The sequence below is a fragment of the Zingiber officinale genome, chromosome 2A (assembly GCF_018446385.1).
Source record: "Zingiber officinale cultivar Zhangliang chromosome 2A, Zo_v1.1, whole genome shotgun sequence".
In the NCBI taxonomy this organism is placed as follows: Eukaryota; Viridiplantae; Streptophyta; class Magnoliopsida; order Zingiberales; family Zingiberaceae; genus Zingiber; species Zingiber officinale.
The window spans coordinates 174173138-174188942 of NC_055988.1; the positions used below are offsets into that span (position 1 = coordinate 174173138).

Here is a 15805-nt window from a genome sequence, read left to right on the forward strand (position 1 = left end):
CACACTCGTTGCGTGAGCTAGGCCTATTATACCCGGTAGGACAATATAGGAAGAGATATGAGGGAAGAAGAATTGACCTATAGAAAATAATTTTAATTTTTTAGCATTGCCCTACTTTTTGTTTAGTGGTGCAAGACTCTGGAGGTACTTACATAAAATTAAGGTGGGGGCAACTGTGCAACTGCCCTACCAAAGTTATGCATGGCTTCACCTCTAATTGTGTGTGTAATATAATAAATGAATACATACGGGTAACGAACTCTCACTTATAAAAAATTAATTTAATATTATATTTGATCTTAGTAAAAAAGATAAGAAAAGTATGTTTTCTAATCTCGTCGATCTATGATATTTATAGAAGCTTCTTTGTTCGCAGTGTTGTTAATTCTGAGATGTGGGACTAAGAGAACTCTAGATTACTAATTGATTAATGAAAAAAAATTTCAATAATACATCGCAGGTCTCGATCTCAAGATCCATGATTGATTAATGAAAAAAATTCTTAATTATTCATCATATCTATATTATCAATTAATTAATGAGAAAAATTATCAATAATATATTATAGTTTTCAACTTTAGATACATTATTGATATATTTGTAAAAGTTATTTATAAATTTTAAAATTATTTTTATATGAAAAGAGATTTCATCAAAATCAGTTAGTAGATAGATTTTCAGTAAGATATTGCAATAAATATTTGAAATAGGAAAAATGGATAATTTCCTATTTATTAGGATGGCCCCACGTGTGCAACATTTATATGACTATTTTACCCATTCGAACGATGGACATGAGGGTATTAAAGTAATTGTGACTCAATTCTCGCTTGCTGTACTGATTGATCCCTTCGGCCTCCGCCCTAGTTTTGTTTTCGAGTGCCGCCGCTGCTGTCTGTCACGTTCGCGCTTCAGCGGCATCATGGAGAATCCGGTGTCGAAGACCGTCAAGGACGTTTCGCCCCACGAGTTCGTCAAGGCCTATGCGGCGCACCTCAAGAGATCCGGGAAGGTTGCATACATTTTTGTTTCCTTGTCTTAATCTACTGGCAAAGGTCGTGTTTTTGTGTGATTTATCCTTAGTCTCAAGGGTGTAAATATACACTTGTCATAATCTTGTTTTTTGTTTGTATAATATTTGATCGTGGTGTGCTTTATCCCTGATTGCTGCTTACTTAACTTGCATATAATTCATTTTCCCTTTTTCTTTTCCTTGCCAAAAGATCTACTTTTTAGTTGATCTGTGTAGGAACTCGATTATTAGCATGTCGTTCCGGAAGTGCCAACTGTTCGCAATGCCATTCCCTAGCTATTTGTTGAATTGCTCCTTTTTGTTTTTCTATTGAGTTTAATGGATTGTAGTGTTTTCTCGGTGGAGATACCTGGAGATTTTTCTCTATGTTTTCTCATTATAAATAGAAGAAACAGAATTCTTAGGCACGTTGCAGGATTGACAAACAAGAATCCATCATATATTGCTGGTCAGTCAATTGCTAAAACAAAGAGTAATTTAGAATTACATATCTAACTAGTACAATCTGAAGGTAAGTTGGTTGAAGTGAAACTACTAAATTTGACTAACTGTGAACTAATGATGGTACAAGTGCAATCGCTTTCACTTTCTATGTGTATATACCACCAATTGACAAAATTGAATAACTGCAATCCTCTCTTGAAACTTAGGACAAATTTTTCATTTTTTTTAAAGTCAACTGTTGCCTTTAGATTTAGACTATGTATACTAATGGTTCTCTAATGTTGTGTTAACTTGGTGGAATTTAACAGAAGTGAGGTGAAATGTGAGAGATTCTTTCTACTAAAACTCTTTGGCTTGATTTTTGTCTCAATAAGATGGAGAATTTGGAGCAAATTATGCTCCTTGTCTTCTTCTGGAGTGGACTTTGTTTCATTTGTCTTCAGTTTTTTTCTTTATTCTCTTCCTATCCAAATGAAAAATCAAGAAGACAAGAAAATCTGTTTATTCTACTTCTTAGACTAATATGTTGTTTTTGATCTGAGTTTCCACTTTTGATGACTTAAAATCTAATGTTATATTGGTTCTTAGCTCTTTGATAGACTTTCTTATTTTTTTACTGATTTTCTTCTTTTTCTACTCTGTTTTTGATAGCTGGAGCTTCCCGAATGGGCAGATATTGTAAAGACTGGAAGGTTCAAAGAACTCGCGCCGTATGATCCCGATTGGTTTTATATCAGATCTGGTAAGAAATATCACACCAGACAGAACTACTTCATGCATACTGTTTGCCATCATATTGGCTGAATTCATATTCTTAAATATATTTAACGTGTCTATTTATCCTTTGTTGCAGCTTCAATGGCGAGGAAGATCTATTTGAGGCAGGGCATTGGAGTAGGCGGCTTTCAGAAAATTTATGGAGGCCGCAAGAGGAATGGAAGTCGCCCTCCCCATTTCTGCAAGAGCAGTGGGGCTGTCGCCCGCAACATTTTGCACCAGTTGCAAACAATGAATATCATCGAGATTGATCCTAAAGGGTAAGCATCTCTTGCCTTTCCATTGCTTTCATCTCATCAAGACTCTTGCGGCTTGCTTTGGCCATTAAGTTCACATTGTTTTAGCCATCTTTTTGATTTCGAACCTGATTTTGCTCGGTTGGAAGTTAGAAGGGGAAGGAGGGAGAGGAAAACAAATGTAATTTTGTAAGCCTTTTATCATTTCTCTCCCTTCCCCTCCTTACTTTCCATCCGAGTAGATCATTCAGAGGAGTAAGAAAAGGATCGGGATTTGAATGTCGAATGAGACATGTTTTGGAAGGTTGGCTTTTTGAGTGTATATAAGTTGTGCTCTGAATTTATTAGGTAGCCTAATCAGACGAAGATTGTATATTTTCAAGACATTTAGATTTTATATATACTAGTGATCATGTGCACTTGCTGCGTGAGGAAGGAGAGATCTAAGGGAAGAAGAATTGGGCTATAGAAATAGTTTTAATTTTTTAGTATTGTCTGTACTTTTATTTTTTTTTAGTGGGGTAAGATTCTAATATTTTTATAATTTTATACACATCTAGGGTACTTACAAAAAATTGAGGTGGGGCGATCGTTCCACCCTAGTTGCATGTGTAATATAATACATGAACCAATGCGGGTAATAAACTCTCTTTCATAAAAAATTAATTTATTTTTTTATATAAGATATTAATGATAAAAACAAATATTACACTTAATCTTAGCTAAAAAGCAGTCCATAAATTGGGTAAAAGTGTATCAGACCCATGTAGTGTAATGCAGAGTGACGGTCGAGAATCCTAGTAACAAGCTACTGTAATGGACTATCTCTTATAAAAAATTAATTTAATATCATACTTGATCTTAGTCAAAAAATTGAGAAAAGTATGCTTTTTAATATCGTCAACCTAAAGTATGTATAGAAGCTTCTTCTCGCGTGTTGTTAATTTTAAGATGTGAGATTAAAGAGAACTTTAGATTTCTAATTAATTAATGAGAAATTTTTTTAATAATATGTCATAGCTGAATCTCGAACTCTGGATCCCTGATTGATTAATGAGAAAAATTCTCAATAATATTCCGTAACTGAGTCTTGAACTTTAGATCACTTATTGATTAATGAGAAAAATTCTTAATAATACACCGCAGTTGAGTCTTGAACTTTAGATCACTTATTGATTAATGAGAAAAATTCTTAATAATACACCGCAGTTGAGTCTTGAACTTTAGATCCCTGATTAATACATATGTGGAAATTATTAATAAATCTTGAAATTATTTTCAGAGTTAAGAAAAAAAGTACATTAATGTAATTTTATTTTGAAGTTCACACTAATAAAGGGATAGATTCTTAATAAAATAGTAATATATATATATATATATATATATATATATATATATATATATATATATATATCAAAAATACAAAGCTTTGATAACATCTGTGCTCTATCTTATGATATTGATATCTATTCTAAAACCTTTTTTCGCAGTGGAAGAAAAATCACTTCCCAAGGGCTTCGTGATCTTGATCAGGTTGCTGGCCGTGTCTAGCTGCTATTTCTCAGTTCCAATTAAGAACGCTATTTTGCTTCAGAATGATCAAGGCTTGTACTCATCTGTAGTCCAGATCCTGTTTCTTTTTCTTTTTCTTTTCCAGTTGTTTTGATCTGTTTCTTTAGTCTGGACGATCTTTCTTCTTGTTATAAATTCATTACTTAAATTTCAGAGATTTTGTTTCAGTCTCCTTGAAACTTAAAGGTTAGTCCTTCAGTATGGATATTTAATTCATTTAATTTTCAAGAGATATTTCAGTATTAAAAAATTATATTAAATAAAGTCTAATGATCCAATTCATATTGTTGGTACGGGAAGCGTCTGATGATCGAACTTAAGTTTTGATAATGGTAAAGTTAAGGTTATGTGTGATCTAATGAGTTTGAATGAGCTTGCAGGAAAATTTTAAGTGTACTTAGGTAAAAGTCTTAGTTGTGGTTAGGCAAGTGAAAAACCTTAGGAGGAGGTAATCCTAGGTCGTAGGGGTGGTAACCCTAGGTGGAAAGTCTTGGTGGGTCGAGAGTTTCGGGCAAAAGTCCTAGAGTCAAGGACTCTAGGTGGAAAGTCCTGATGTCGCGAACCAGGTGAAAGATTGAGTGGGTCGTGAAGCGGACGTTCAGCGGAAAGTCCTAGAGCTTCGGGCGCTGAGCAAAAGTCCAGTTGGTCTGGAGGATCAATTGGCAGCAAGTAAACTCTCCTGAATGAAGTTGGTGAGGACGCATTCCCCGTGAAGGAACAGTAGGCGTCGGTTCGACCTAGGATTTCCGGTCGAAAGTCTAAAGTTAGAACCGGACAGTCCGATGATTGCCAAATTCTTATGTTTAATTTATTTTGTTGTACTAAATTCTGTCTTGCAGGATGTGTTTTGTATTTTGGACTAACCCATCTTACAGGGGTGAAAAAGAAGCAAAAGCTTCGGACGAACAGTCTTGAGGCGACCTCCATGGAGCTTGGAGGCGCCTTAGGTCACTGGTTGAAAATCTCCGTGCAATAGGGCAGAGGGCGCCCTCATGGAGCTTGAGGGTGTCTTGGACACTGAGCAGAGGGCGCCCTCATGGAGTTTGAGCGTGCCCTGGACGCAGGTGGAGGGCGTCCTCCATGAAGTTGGAGGCGCCCTCAAAAGGATAAGTCGTGAAGAAGTCAAGGCTTATCGACGCTGCGTTTTTGGCGGGGTTGAGGGTGCCCTTCATGGTGTTGGAGGCGTCCTCCACAGGCTATAAAAGGCAGTCTCGAGCAGCAGCAAGGAACAACAATGAAAACGTGATCCATCTTTCATGCACTGATCAAAGAACCACCCGATAAAGCTGTAGCAAAACACCGACAACCTGAAGCCTCGAATTTCCTATTCTTAAAGTTGTTGGTATATTTTTTTTATTGTACTTAATTGTTGTACTTTAAAATTGTACTCTTGCGAACTTATAGTGATTGTCTAAAGTAAACGCTCAACGAACGTGGACTTTGGAGTAGGAGTTGTCCCAGGCTCCGAATCAAGTAAAAAATCCTTGGTGTTTGTATTTGTATTGTTTACTTTTCTGCTGCATTTACTCGAAAGTTTTCTGAAACGAAAGTGAAAATCACAAACGTTATTCACCTCCTTCTAGCACTTTCGATTTAACCCATATTAGTTTATTTTTATACTAAAAAAAATAATCGGAACTCACTCTTGTCATTCTACTCTTCCACCTTCAAGCCCTTAGCATTTAGGATGCCATCTTTTCATTCTACTTTTCCTTCTTCAAACCCTTGGTGTTTAGGATTTAACTGATTCATTTGATCATTTTAATACTTCAAAAAAAGTCAAAATAAATAATAAAAGATAATGTTCGACTCCTTGCAACCTCAAACAACAATAGGATTTGAAATAGTTCCAATCTGAAATCTCTATATCGATTAATAAATTTTAACTAGAACTCACGGACCTAGACATATATAATTTCAAGTTCTATGGATTCTTGGCGTTGTAAAAAGTTGAATAGTGTCCTCCATTATTTATTTTAACTTTTCTAGAAACGTTAAAATGTGATATGGAATAATCGGCAAAAAAAAAAAATGACATTGGGCCTGATATGAATCATATTAGGCCAACGTGAGGTGTTTTGTTAATTCTTTCATATTACATTTTAACACTTTCGGAGAAGCCGAAATAAACAATAGAGGATACTGTTGGACTTCCTGTAACCTCAAAAATTTACATGACTTGAAATTGTTTCAATATGAGGTTTCTAGGTCAAGCAGTGGGTTTCGATCAAAATCCACTGATTGACCTAGACATGTTTGATTGGACCAATTTTAGGTTCTATGGATTTATAAAGTTGCAAGGAGTCCAACGATGTCCTCCATTGTTTATTCTGATTTCTCCGAAGGTATAATAATACGATATAGAAGAATCGATAAAAAAACTCCATGTTGTGCCTAATATGATTATATATCAGGTCCATGTTGGACTTGATATGATTATATATCAAGCTCATGTTGGACCTGATATGAATGGTCCGTGATTTTTTTTTTACCAATTCTTCTATATCACATTTTAACACCTCCGAAAAAGACATAATAAACAATGGATGATACCGTTGGGCTCCTTACAGTCTCAGAAATCCATAGGACTTCAAATGGGTCTAATCAAATATGTTTAAGTCAATTAGTGAGTTTTGGTCAAAATCTATTGATTGACTTAGAAAGCTCATATTACAAAAATTTTAAGTCATGTGAATTTTTAAGATTGTAAAGAATTCAATGACGTCCTCCATTATTTATTTTAACTTCTCTAGAAGTAATAAAATGTGATAGAAAAAATCGATAAAAATCCCACGTTGAAAGTATATTAGGTCCAACATATACTTAAAATAAAAGATATGTGAATAATTGTGACGATTTCGTAAGTGCACGGATTCGTCGTCAATAATATAAAAGATTGTCAAACTCACAATGACTGGTTATAAGCACTAGTGAAGGCACACTTAGGATTAGCTACACTATCGATGGTTGTAAGTAATCTAAGAGAAAAGATCGAGAAGTGAGGAATGAGAACTAGCAACGAGAGAAAATCAACCTGGTTAATGAAGAGTTCTAGGAGTTCGGTTTCATTGTGGTGGTATTGATGTTTCTCATACTATCCTATATTCATTGTCCTTCGGCATGCATTCGCCGGAAGCTAAAGCAACTATCTTTGAGCACCAAACAAAGACAATCCCTACAAAATCTTGTCACGGTTAACCCCTGTCACTAGGGTGCCTCGGTAGATCGCAAGGACACGAATCTTACTGATGTTATCAAAGATAGAATTAAGAAGCTAGGTTTGGTCTCTTACTTCCTTGCGAAGGAGTCACCTCTCCTTTCAAGAAAGTACCTAGATGTCCGTGAACGGGTTACCCCTATCACTAGGGCCCCTCGTGTGTACGATCTAAGGTATCCCCTCTATGAGGTTGGCAATTCCTACATAATCAATCAACACGACAAAGAGATCGAGAAATCAAAACAAAGCAAGCGAAATCATTCAATGAATATAAACATGTTATGAGTTTTACATCAAATCAATCCACAATTACTTCCTCGTCCTAGAACAAAGACTCTACTCCATAGACGCTAGAGAAGAACCCGAAGACATGGTGAATCTAAACATACAATCTTCAAAAGCGAAGAGAGAAAGAAGAAGTATGCTTATCCAATGAAGATGAGTGATCTCCGAATCCAATCCTTTGCTTCTGGAGTTGAGGTGATGGAAGGTCGTTGGATCGATGTCTTGGACGGCGTGGAATGACACCAGAATGAATCTCCTCTTGACGACCCCCCCCCCCCTCCCCTCCGGAAAAGGGTTTAAAACCCCCTTTTATAAGCTAGGGCACGACGCAGTGGCACGGTTGTGCCCTAACTGGGCTCTGGATGCGCTGCACGGTTGTGCCAATTGGCACGGTCGTGTGATGCTGGGGCTCGGTTCCTAGGGACACGACCGTGCAGGGTTGCACGACCGTGTGCTGCTTGGCCTCGGTCATGGGGTGCACGGCCGTGTTATGATCCGCCTCTGGTTTGGCCGCACGACCGTGCAAGGGTCGCACGGCCGTGCACATCTTCCCTTCTGTTTGGCCACACGACCGTGCAAGGTTTGCACGGCCGTGTTCTCTGGTTTGCTCCGGTGCATCGACAAACGCCGTTTTCGCCCCGAAAATTGTCCCTGTCAACACAAAACCAAATAAAGAGCGGATATCCCTACAAAAAATATATATATGATGAATACACGATAAAAGAGACGATCATACAAAGAATACGTACATATGAAGCAAGCGAATGCGCGTAAAAGCATGCATAAACCATCATAATATTTATACACATCAATAATGACACAATAAAAGATACGTAAATAAGGAAAAATTTATATGCAGTTCCCAATCAGAAATAAGATTTTACATATAGTCCCCATTGATAAAAATCTTTATTTTCACTCTCTAGTCAAACATAATTGACATTGATTTACCTAATTACCCTTGATATTTTAGATATAACAAATTTAAAAATGAATATAATTTTTCTTAAATTTAGCATATTAAATTGAGCATGATTCTTTTTCCACCTCAATTAGATAGAAAATATTTTAGATTTTCTTTAAATGGTGCTCAATTGGATGACAAATGTATTAGATTTTCTTTAAATGATGTTTAATTTAGGAGAAATTATATTAAGTAGGGAAAAAATTGTGCTCAATTTCATAGAAAATATACTCGATTTTAATTTAAAGTATTGAATTTAACATGAATTATATTCATTTTTAGACTTTTTATATCTAAAAAATATTAGGGACAATTTTGATAAAAAATATACTCGATTATAATTTAAAGTGCTGAATTTAAGAGGAATTATATTTATTTTTAGATTTTTTGTATATAAAAAAATCTGAGGGGTAATTAAAAAGTTGTGCTCAATTTGATAGAAAATATACTTTATTCTAATTTAAAGTGCTGAATTTAACCGAAATTATATTTATTTTTAGACTTTTTGTACCTAAAAAAAATATAAGAGATAATTTGGATAAAAAATATACTCGATTCTAATTTAAAGTGTTGAATTTAAGAGAAATTATATTTATTTTTGGATTTTTTGTATTAAAAAAATTTAAGGATTAATTGGATAATGATATTTACATGAGGAAGTTGAAATAAATAAAATTTTATATGTAGGGAGTGGAAATATAATTTTTTAGTGTGAGAATTACATATAAAATTAAAGTTACGAATGCTATTTCTTTGTACCGTTAAAATAACTTTATGTTAATTCGATGTAATTTCCTTTTGTACCGCAACTAAATTGGGTGATGTCACATTAGTTGATTACTTATGTTTCACTGATTTGATTGGTAATGCCAATTTGCAATGCAACGCATAGTGAACAGTAAGAATTTGATATAGAGGATCTCTCTAGCCAAATTAAGTGAATTCTCGGTATAATTTCAAAAAATTATATGTAAAACAGTTTGACAACTCTTTCACATAAATGATAATGTAGTTGCTTCGAGTTCTCTTTCAGCCTGCACCGTGAAATCGTCTCTTCTTGAAAGACCAGTTTTCTTTAGTTTAGGTTTATATGGAATCCTATCAGGTCTATTATAAAATTTTTTATCAATTATTTCGTATTACATTTTAATATTTTCAGAATAATCTAAATAAATAATAGAGAACAATATTAGACTCTTGCCACCTTAGAAATATAATATACAGGATCTGAAATTTTTATAATCTAAAATCTCTTGTTTAATCAATTGATTTTAACCAAAATGGACTAATTGACCTAGGCATGTCCAATTAGACTTATTTTAAGTCTAAATAGGGATCCTCTGATCCGTAAATTATGGACCAGAGGATGGTCCACTGCATGAGGACCCTTGATTTGGATGAACCTCATCTTTAAGGAGGTAGAGTTCATCCAAATCAAGGGTCTAAAAAAGTGGACCATCTTCTGATCCGCAATTTATGGATCAGAGGATCCGTGCTCTTCAAGTCTTATGTATTTCTGAGATTGTAAGGAATCTAACGATGTCATTTATTATTAATTTCATTTTCTCCATAAGTATTAAAATATGATAGGAATAATCGACAAAAAAAAAACTCACATTGGGCATAATATAATTCATATCAAGCCAACATAGGCCTGAAATATAATTATATCATGCTGTTAAATTTAAATATGATATGGAAGAATCAATAAAAAATCCCACGTTGAACTTGATATGATTCATATCAGACCCATATATATAATGCTTGGTCCTGATATGAATTATATCAGACCCAATGTGAATTTTTTTGTCGATTATTTCATATGACATTTTAACACATTCGAAAAAGTCAAAATAAAAATGGAAGACACTCTTCGACTTCTTGTAACATCAAAAATCCATAGGATATGAAATTGATCCAATCGGATTTGTATAGGTCAATTAGTAAATTTTGGTCAAAATTCATTGATTGATTTAAAGATCTCGGATTATAACTATTTCAGGTCCTGTGAATTTTTGAGGTTGTAAAGATTTCAACAATACCCTCCATTGTTTATTTTGACTTCTCTTGAAGTATTAAAATATTATCGAATAAATCAATTAAATCCTAGATGCCGAGGGTTTGATATGATTTACATATGAGATTCATGTTATTCACGTAACTAAAAGAGAAAAAAAAAGAGAAGAGGAGATGAAAGGGAAAGAAAAACTAGTTTGCATGTATGAGAAGAAAGAGGAAAGAGGAGAGAAAAAGAAAAGAGAAAGAAAATAAGTTAGGGTGCGTTTGGTATGTGCGTTTTTCATTTTTATTTTCTGAAAAAATGCATGTTTTCTAGAAAATAGAAAATGACTTTTTGTTTTTTAGAAAATGCTATCTATTTTTTAGAAAACAGACACGAAAAATATAAACCAAACACTATTTTTCAGAAAATATGTTTTTTTCAGAAAATGAAAATGAAAAACGCGCGTATTGAAGGCACCCTTAGTTTTGGTAGAAAAGGTAGAATGGGAAGATTATATAATTGAATATATCCTTTGGTAAATGTCAAAGTACTAATTTAGATATGTATGTGCGTCCTTTAGGTTCTTTTTTTAGGTGTGATAGGATTAGAATTATGTTTTTAAAAAAGTATTAATATGTCATTTGATATGATTGATTAGGGGTAAATTTAAGATTAATTAAGAGTAAGATTCACAATACCTGATTATGAGTATGGAGAATGATTATTAATTCTCTCTAATCCTATCCTAAATCTTAATAACTCAATCCTAATTCTATCACTCCCATTAATCGTAACTTTAATAAATTGCCTATTATCCAAATGTTATTAAAATATATTAGAATTCTCTCTCTTGTATTTTTGCATTTTATTTGAATTATTTAATGGAAATGGGAAAAAATTAATTTAAGAGAATTGTAATGGATTAATATTTTACTTTTTTTTTTAAAAAATGTAAGAATAAATGATGGAAATACGATAATTATCTTATCTTATTTCTTTTTCTTATTATATATTTATGAAAGATCAAGAGATATATTTGAAATTGATAACTGATTTTTAGAATAAATTATAAAAATTTTGTACAAAATAAAAATTTTAATCTAATGTGGGTAAAGTAGAGAAAAATCCCTAATCACAATCACTACTTTGCATGCAGTCTCCAATCATAAAAACTTTTGTTTCCACTCCCTGCATGTAAAGTATTACTTATTTCAATTTCCTCATGCAAATATTGTTACTTAAATTACCCCTCAGTTCTTTAGGTATAAAAAGTCTAAAAACGAGTATGCAAGGAGTTAAATTCAACATTTTACATTAGAATCCAATACTTTATACTAGAATCGAGTATATTTTTTATCAAAATTAACCCTCATATTTTTTCGGTACAAATAGTCTAAAAATGAGTATAATTCCTATCAAATTCAGCACATTAAACTAGAATTGAGTATATTTTCTATTAAATTAAACACGATTTTTTTTTCTTGTTTAATATAATTCCTCCTAAATTCAGCACCATTTATCATTTTAAAAAAAATCTAGTATATTTTTCATCAAATAGTATCATTTAAAGAAAATTTATATTAATTTTTAGATTTTTTATACCGAAAAGTATCATGCGTAATTAAGTAAATATATTTGATTAAGGAGTTGAAATAAAAATTTTTATGGATGAAGATTATGTATAAAGATAAATTTATGATTAGCTACTGCATGTAAATTTACCCATTTAGGCTGCGTTTGGTAGCATGTAATCTACCTTGTAATGTAATCCAAATTACATTACAAAATCGATTATTTTGTTTGGTTTGATTTAAAAGTTGTAATGTAATGTAATCTGGATTACAAACGGTAGTGAAGATTTGTAATCTGGATTACAAAGCAAATGCTATGTAATCCGATTACATTATGAGGTCATTGTTTCACCAAAGTTTAAATGCTGAATATACCCCTAGTCTGTTGTCGACCGCCGTCCGCCACCGGTAGCCGGTCGACGGTCGTCGGTCGACGATCGCCTGCCGTTGGTTGCCGATGGCTACCGCAAACTCTGGCAGAGGTGTGGCGACCGCCGATAGAGGTCACAGGATATTTTTGTCATTTTTTAATAATATGAATTACATTTCTTATAAAAAATAATGGACACCAAACAAAAGAATGTAATCACCTTTCTAATCAAAGATTACATACATTACATTAACAAACGTAATCTTATGTTTTAAATTGAAAATAGATTTAATAAAATCTTAAAAATTTGGATTAAATCCAATAAAGACTGATTCCCGACACAAAGACAAAGAGCATACCTAATTCCCACCACAAAGATGGCCGATAATGCCGCATCCGATGCCGCCGGTGACCGGACGGTGATCTGCATCGGGGACATCCACGGCTACATCTCCAAGCTGCGCGCCGTGTGGTCCAACCTCGAGGCCCTGGTCTCCCCGGACTCCTTCTCCACTTCCCTCGTCATCTTCCTCGGCGACTACTGCGACCGCGGCCCCCACACCCGCGAGGTCATCGACTTCCTCCTATCGCTCCCCTCCCGCTACCCCCTTCAGCGCCACGTCTTCCTCTGCGGCAACCACGACTTCGCCTTCGCCGCCTTCGTCGACGCCCTCCCGCCCCCTCCCGATGGCTCCCCCTTTTCCGCCACCTGGGAGGAGTTCGCGCAGAGCGAGGAGCGGGAGCGGTGGTTCAAGGGGGAGGGATACGAGGCGATGCACGTGCAAGGCAGGCGGTGGGGCGGCGACATGGGTGGCCGGTTTAACCCTAAGAAAGGCTTGGCGTTCAAGGGCTCCATCTACGACGCTGGGCCGACCTTTGAATCCTATGGAGTAGCTCACGGATCGGCAGGTTAGTTGCTCAATTTTGGGTTCTGAATTCAAAACTGCAAACTGATATGACAAAATCTGCTCTTTGAATCTACTTTTTTTCTCCATCGTTACATATGATTCTTTCAGTCTCATTTGAACTTGTTTCGCAGACTTGATTAAGGCAGTCCCTGACGCTCACAAAAAGTTCCTTTCAGAATTGGTGTGGGTTCACGAGGAGGTATTATAACTGTGATTCAAGTGAATAATTTGTCACTAGATTTAACTCGTTCTCGTCGGGAATAAAAGGATTAGTTCTGGTCTTCTTCGTTGTTGTTTAGGATGATGTTCCAATGGACAGTCCCGAAGGGAGGATTTCCTGCAAATTGATAGCAGTTCATGCTGGATTACTGAAAACAAAACCTGTGGAGGAGCAGCTAAAACTTTTGAGAGCAAGGGACACAAGGATACCAAAGGTGTTACAACTTAGTGGGAGGCATGATGTGTGGGAAATACCAGAGGTTTGCTAGCTTAAGTTGTTTTATTATTTACTTCCATTCTTGCTTGGTTTGATGAACTAATTTGCCTACATGGGCAATACCTTTGATCTCTCAATCTACCAAAAGAATTGCAAACATGTTTACTACATCAAATTCAGACAGTTCATTCTTCACATTTCAATCAAGTAATTCGTTGTGAGCATAAGAACTAAATAACGATTAATCTCTATTAGTTTCAAGTTGAGTGAATTTCAACTCCAGAGGAAAAAGGTAGAAAAAACTTGAGAGACTAGGAACCTTGACAATGTGCCTAATACAAATTCCATTCCCCAGTCAAGCTGAACAACTAATTGGAAGATCTAAGAATCCTTATGGTAAAGAGTTGATGTCATGGCAGGAAACAATTGAAAAGTCATTCTTGTATTTGATTTTTAGATTGTCATACCACTGAGATATCAGTTGCTAAGGATGCAATATTTTTTCTGCAATTGGTTGTTAGAAACACCAGCACCACCACCTGCATTACATGATAGCAAGCAACTCATAGAACAAGAAGAAGAGAGGACCACAAAAATAAGAAGAAACTAGATTGAACAAGAGTCACAGGTTTAACATGCTCAAAGGCTTGTTTACATCCATGGCTGTAGGAAGAGGATTCTATTATGTCATCATCATTATCTCACATCAGTTGTGTTCAAATGCGACACAACACCTTTTGAGAGATGGTTTATCACCTTTTTATGAAACATGAAATTTGGAGCATTGTCACATAATAGATGTTCCATCAACCAGTTTGCTCTAAGATAAAGATTCACCTTGTGGAAGTACAGGATTGATGCCAAAACACCTACTTGTGTCAACATGAATTCTCCTCGGGTTGGTAGTATTTTTCCCTTGCACCTCCCAACAGTGGTACACCACTCCCCTAAAGCACACATTACTACAAGTAAAATCTAAGTTTATTTTCTATAGTTCTTATGAAACAAGCTTAAGACTTTGATATGCAAAGTTTGTAATTCCCGTTAATCATCAACTAGTTAGGTCAAACACAACTAGTAATTCCAGATATGAAACAAGCTTACAAGCTTACGACTTTAATATTTACGAAGGAGCATTAGTTCAATGGAGATACCACAAATAGTTAGGTCAAACACAACTTTATAACGGTAATCACGATGTAATTCCTGATAATCATCAAAATGGTCCTTAATCAATAGCGGTTTCATTAACTTTTACTATGAGATACACGTGAATTTAGAATTCCGTGGTTGAGAATCTTTAGATAATTCATTAGCTTTAGAAGCCTTTGCATCTAAATCTTGCATCAAGCTCTATCCAGGTTGATATCTATATCACTAGTTCTTGTTTCCAGCTTTAGTCAATTCTTGTGTCACAGCTTCTGTACTGATAAAATGGTTTTTCAGGAGATATCTGAGAAGTCAATTCTAGTGGTGAGTGGCCATCACGCAAAAATCCACATCGAAGGCACTCGATTCATCGTTGACGAATGTGGAGGGCTGGAGCAGTTTCCTGTGGCTGCTATAATATTCCCTTCAAAGACGATCGTCCGCGACACCGATAACCTTGTCTCCAAAGTGAAGCATACAAGTTTGGGCGCGAGTTCAAATTTCGCTGATATGTAGAACTGTCAAGTTCTATCGAATAACTACAATTTTGATAAGAAAAACTCACATATATGGTTTTGTAATCTCCCTCGTTCTCCCTATATATTTAAATATTCTAAACCTTTCAGAATTATTTGTTTGGGGAGCGTGCAGCTCGAGCTGCTATTTGTGAATTAACGGAATAAAAAAGTATGCAGATCAGTTGGAAATCAGCGCCCATGATCCATCCACCACATGCATGCGACAATTTAAAGTACGTTTGCTTCGTCTACGGAGCAGACGATCGATGCCCAAGGCTTTTGACACAATGCAGTCGTCCAAGCACATCTGCGTCGTCGGCGTT

The 15805-nt window shown here is 35.2% G+C and overlaps 2 protein-coding genes and 1 pseudogene across 2 annotated transcripts; 2 read left to right on the forward strand and 1 right to left on the reverse strand.

Annotated features, from left to right (window-relative positions):
* The first annotated feature begins 816 nt into the window (after window positions 1-816).
* LOC122043381 (40S ribosomal protein S19-like) lies at window positions 817-4229 on the forward strand. The gene is made up of 4 exons (XM_042603963.1): window positions 817-1012; window positions 2129-2219; window positions 2331-2514; window positions 3981-4229. Exons 1-4 carry the CDS (start codon window positions 923-925, stop codon window positions 4039-4041), a joined length of 426 nt encoding a protein of 141 aa, XP_042459897.1. The 5' UTR covers window positions 817-922; the 3' UTR covers window positions 4042-4229.
* Window positions 3237-3376, reverse strand: LOC122044527 (annotated as a pseudogene).
* An 8573-nt stretch (window positions 4230-12802) lies between the features above and the next one.
* On the forward strand, window positions 12803-15595 carry LOC122043382 (tyrosine-protein phosphatase RLPH2-like). Its single transcript, XM_042603965.1, has 4 exons — window positions 12803-13380; window positions 13511-13578; window positions 13679-13858; window positions 15262-15595. Exons 1-4 carry the CDS (start codon window positions 12849-12851, stop codon window positions 15478-15480), a joined length of 999 nt encoding a protein of 332 aa, XP_042459899.1. The 5' UTR covers window positions 12803-12848; the 3' UTR covers window positions 15481-15595.
* Window positions 15596-15805: the final 210 nt, after the last annotated feature.

Bases quoted from the DNA above. Each gene is read 5' to 3' on its own strand.
- LOC122043381 (XM_042603963.1), top strand. From the start codon at position 923: ATGGAGAATCCGGTGTCGAAGACCGTCAAGGACGTTTCGCCCCACGAG. The intron at 2,220-2,330 runs GTAAGAAATATC...CCTTTGTTGCAG, and splicing joins TTGGTTTTATATCAGATCTG to CTTCAATGGCGAGGAAGATC. The intron at 2,515-3,980 runs GTAAGCATCTCT...CTTTTTTCGCAG, and splicing joins ATCGAGATTGATCCTAAAGG to TGGAAGAAAAATCACTTCCC.
- LOC122043382 (XM_042603965.1), top strand. From the start codon at position 12,849: ATGGCCGATAATGCCGCATCCGATGCCGCCGGTGACCGGACGGTGATC. The intron at 13,579-13,678 runs GTATTATAACTG...GTTGTTGTTTAG, and splicing joins TGGTGTGGGTTCACGAGGAG to GATGATGTTCCAATGGACAG. The intron at 13,859-15,261 runs GTTTGCTAGCTT...ATGGTTTTTCAG, and splicing joins ATGTGTGGGAAATACCAGAG to GAGATATCTGAGAAGTCAAT.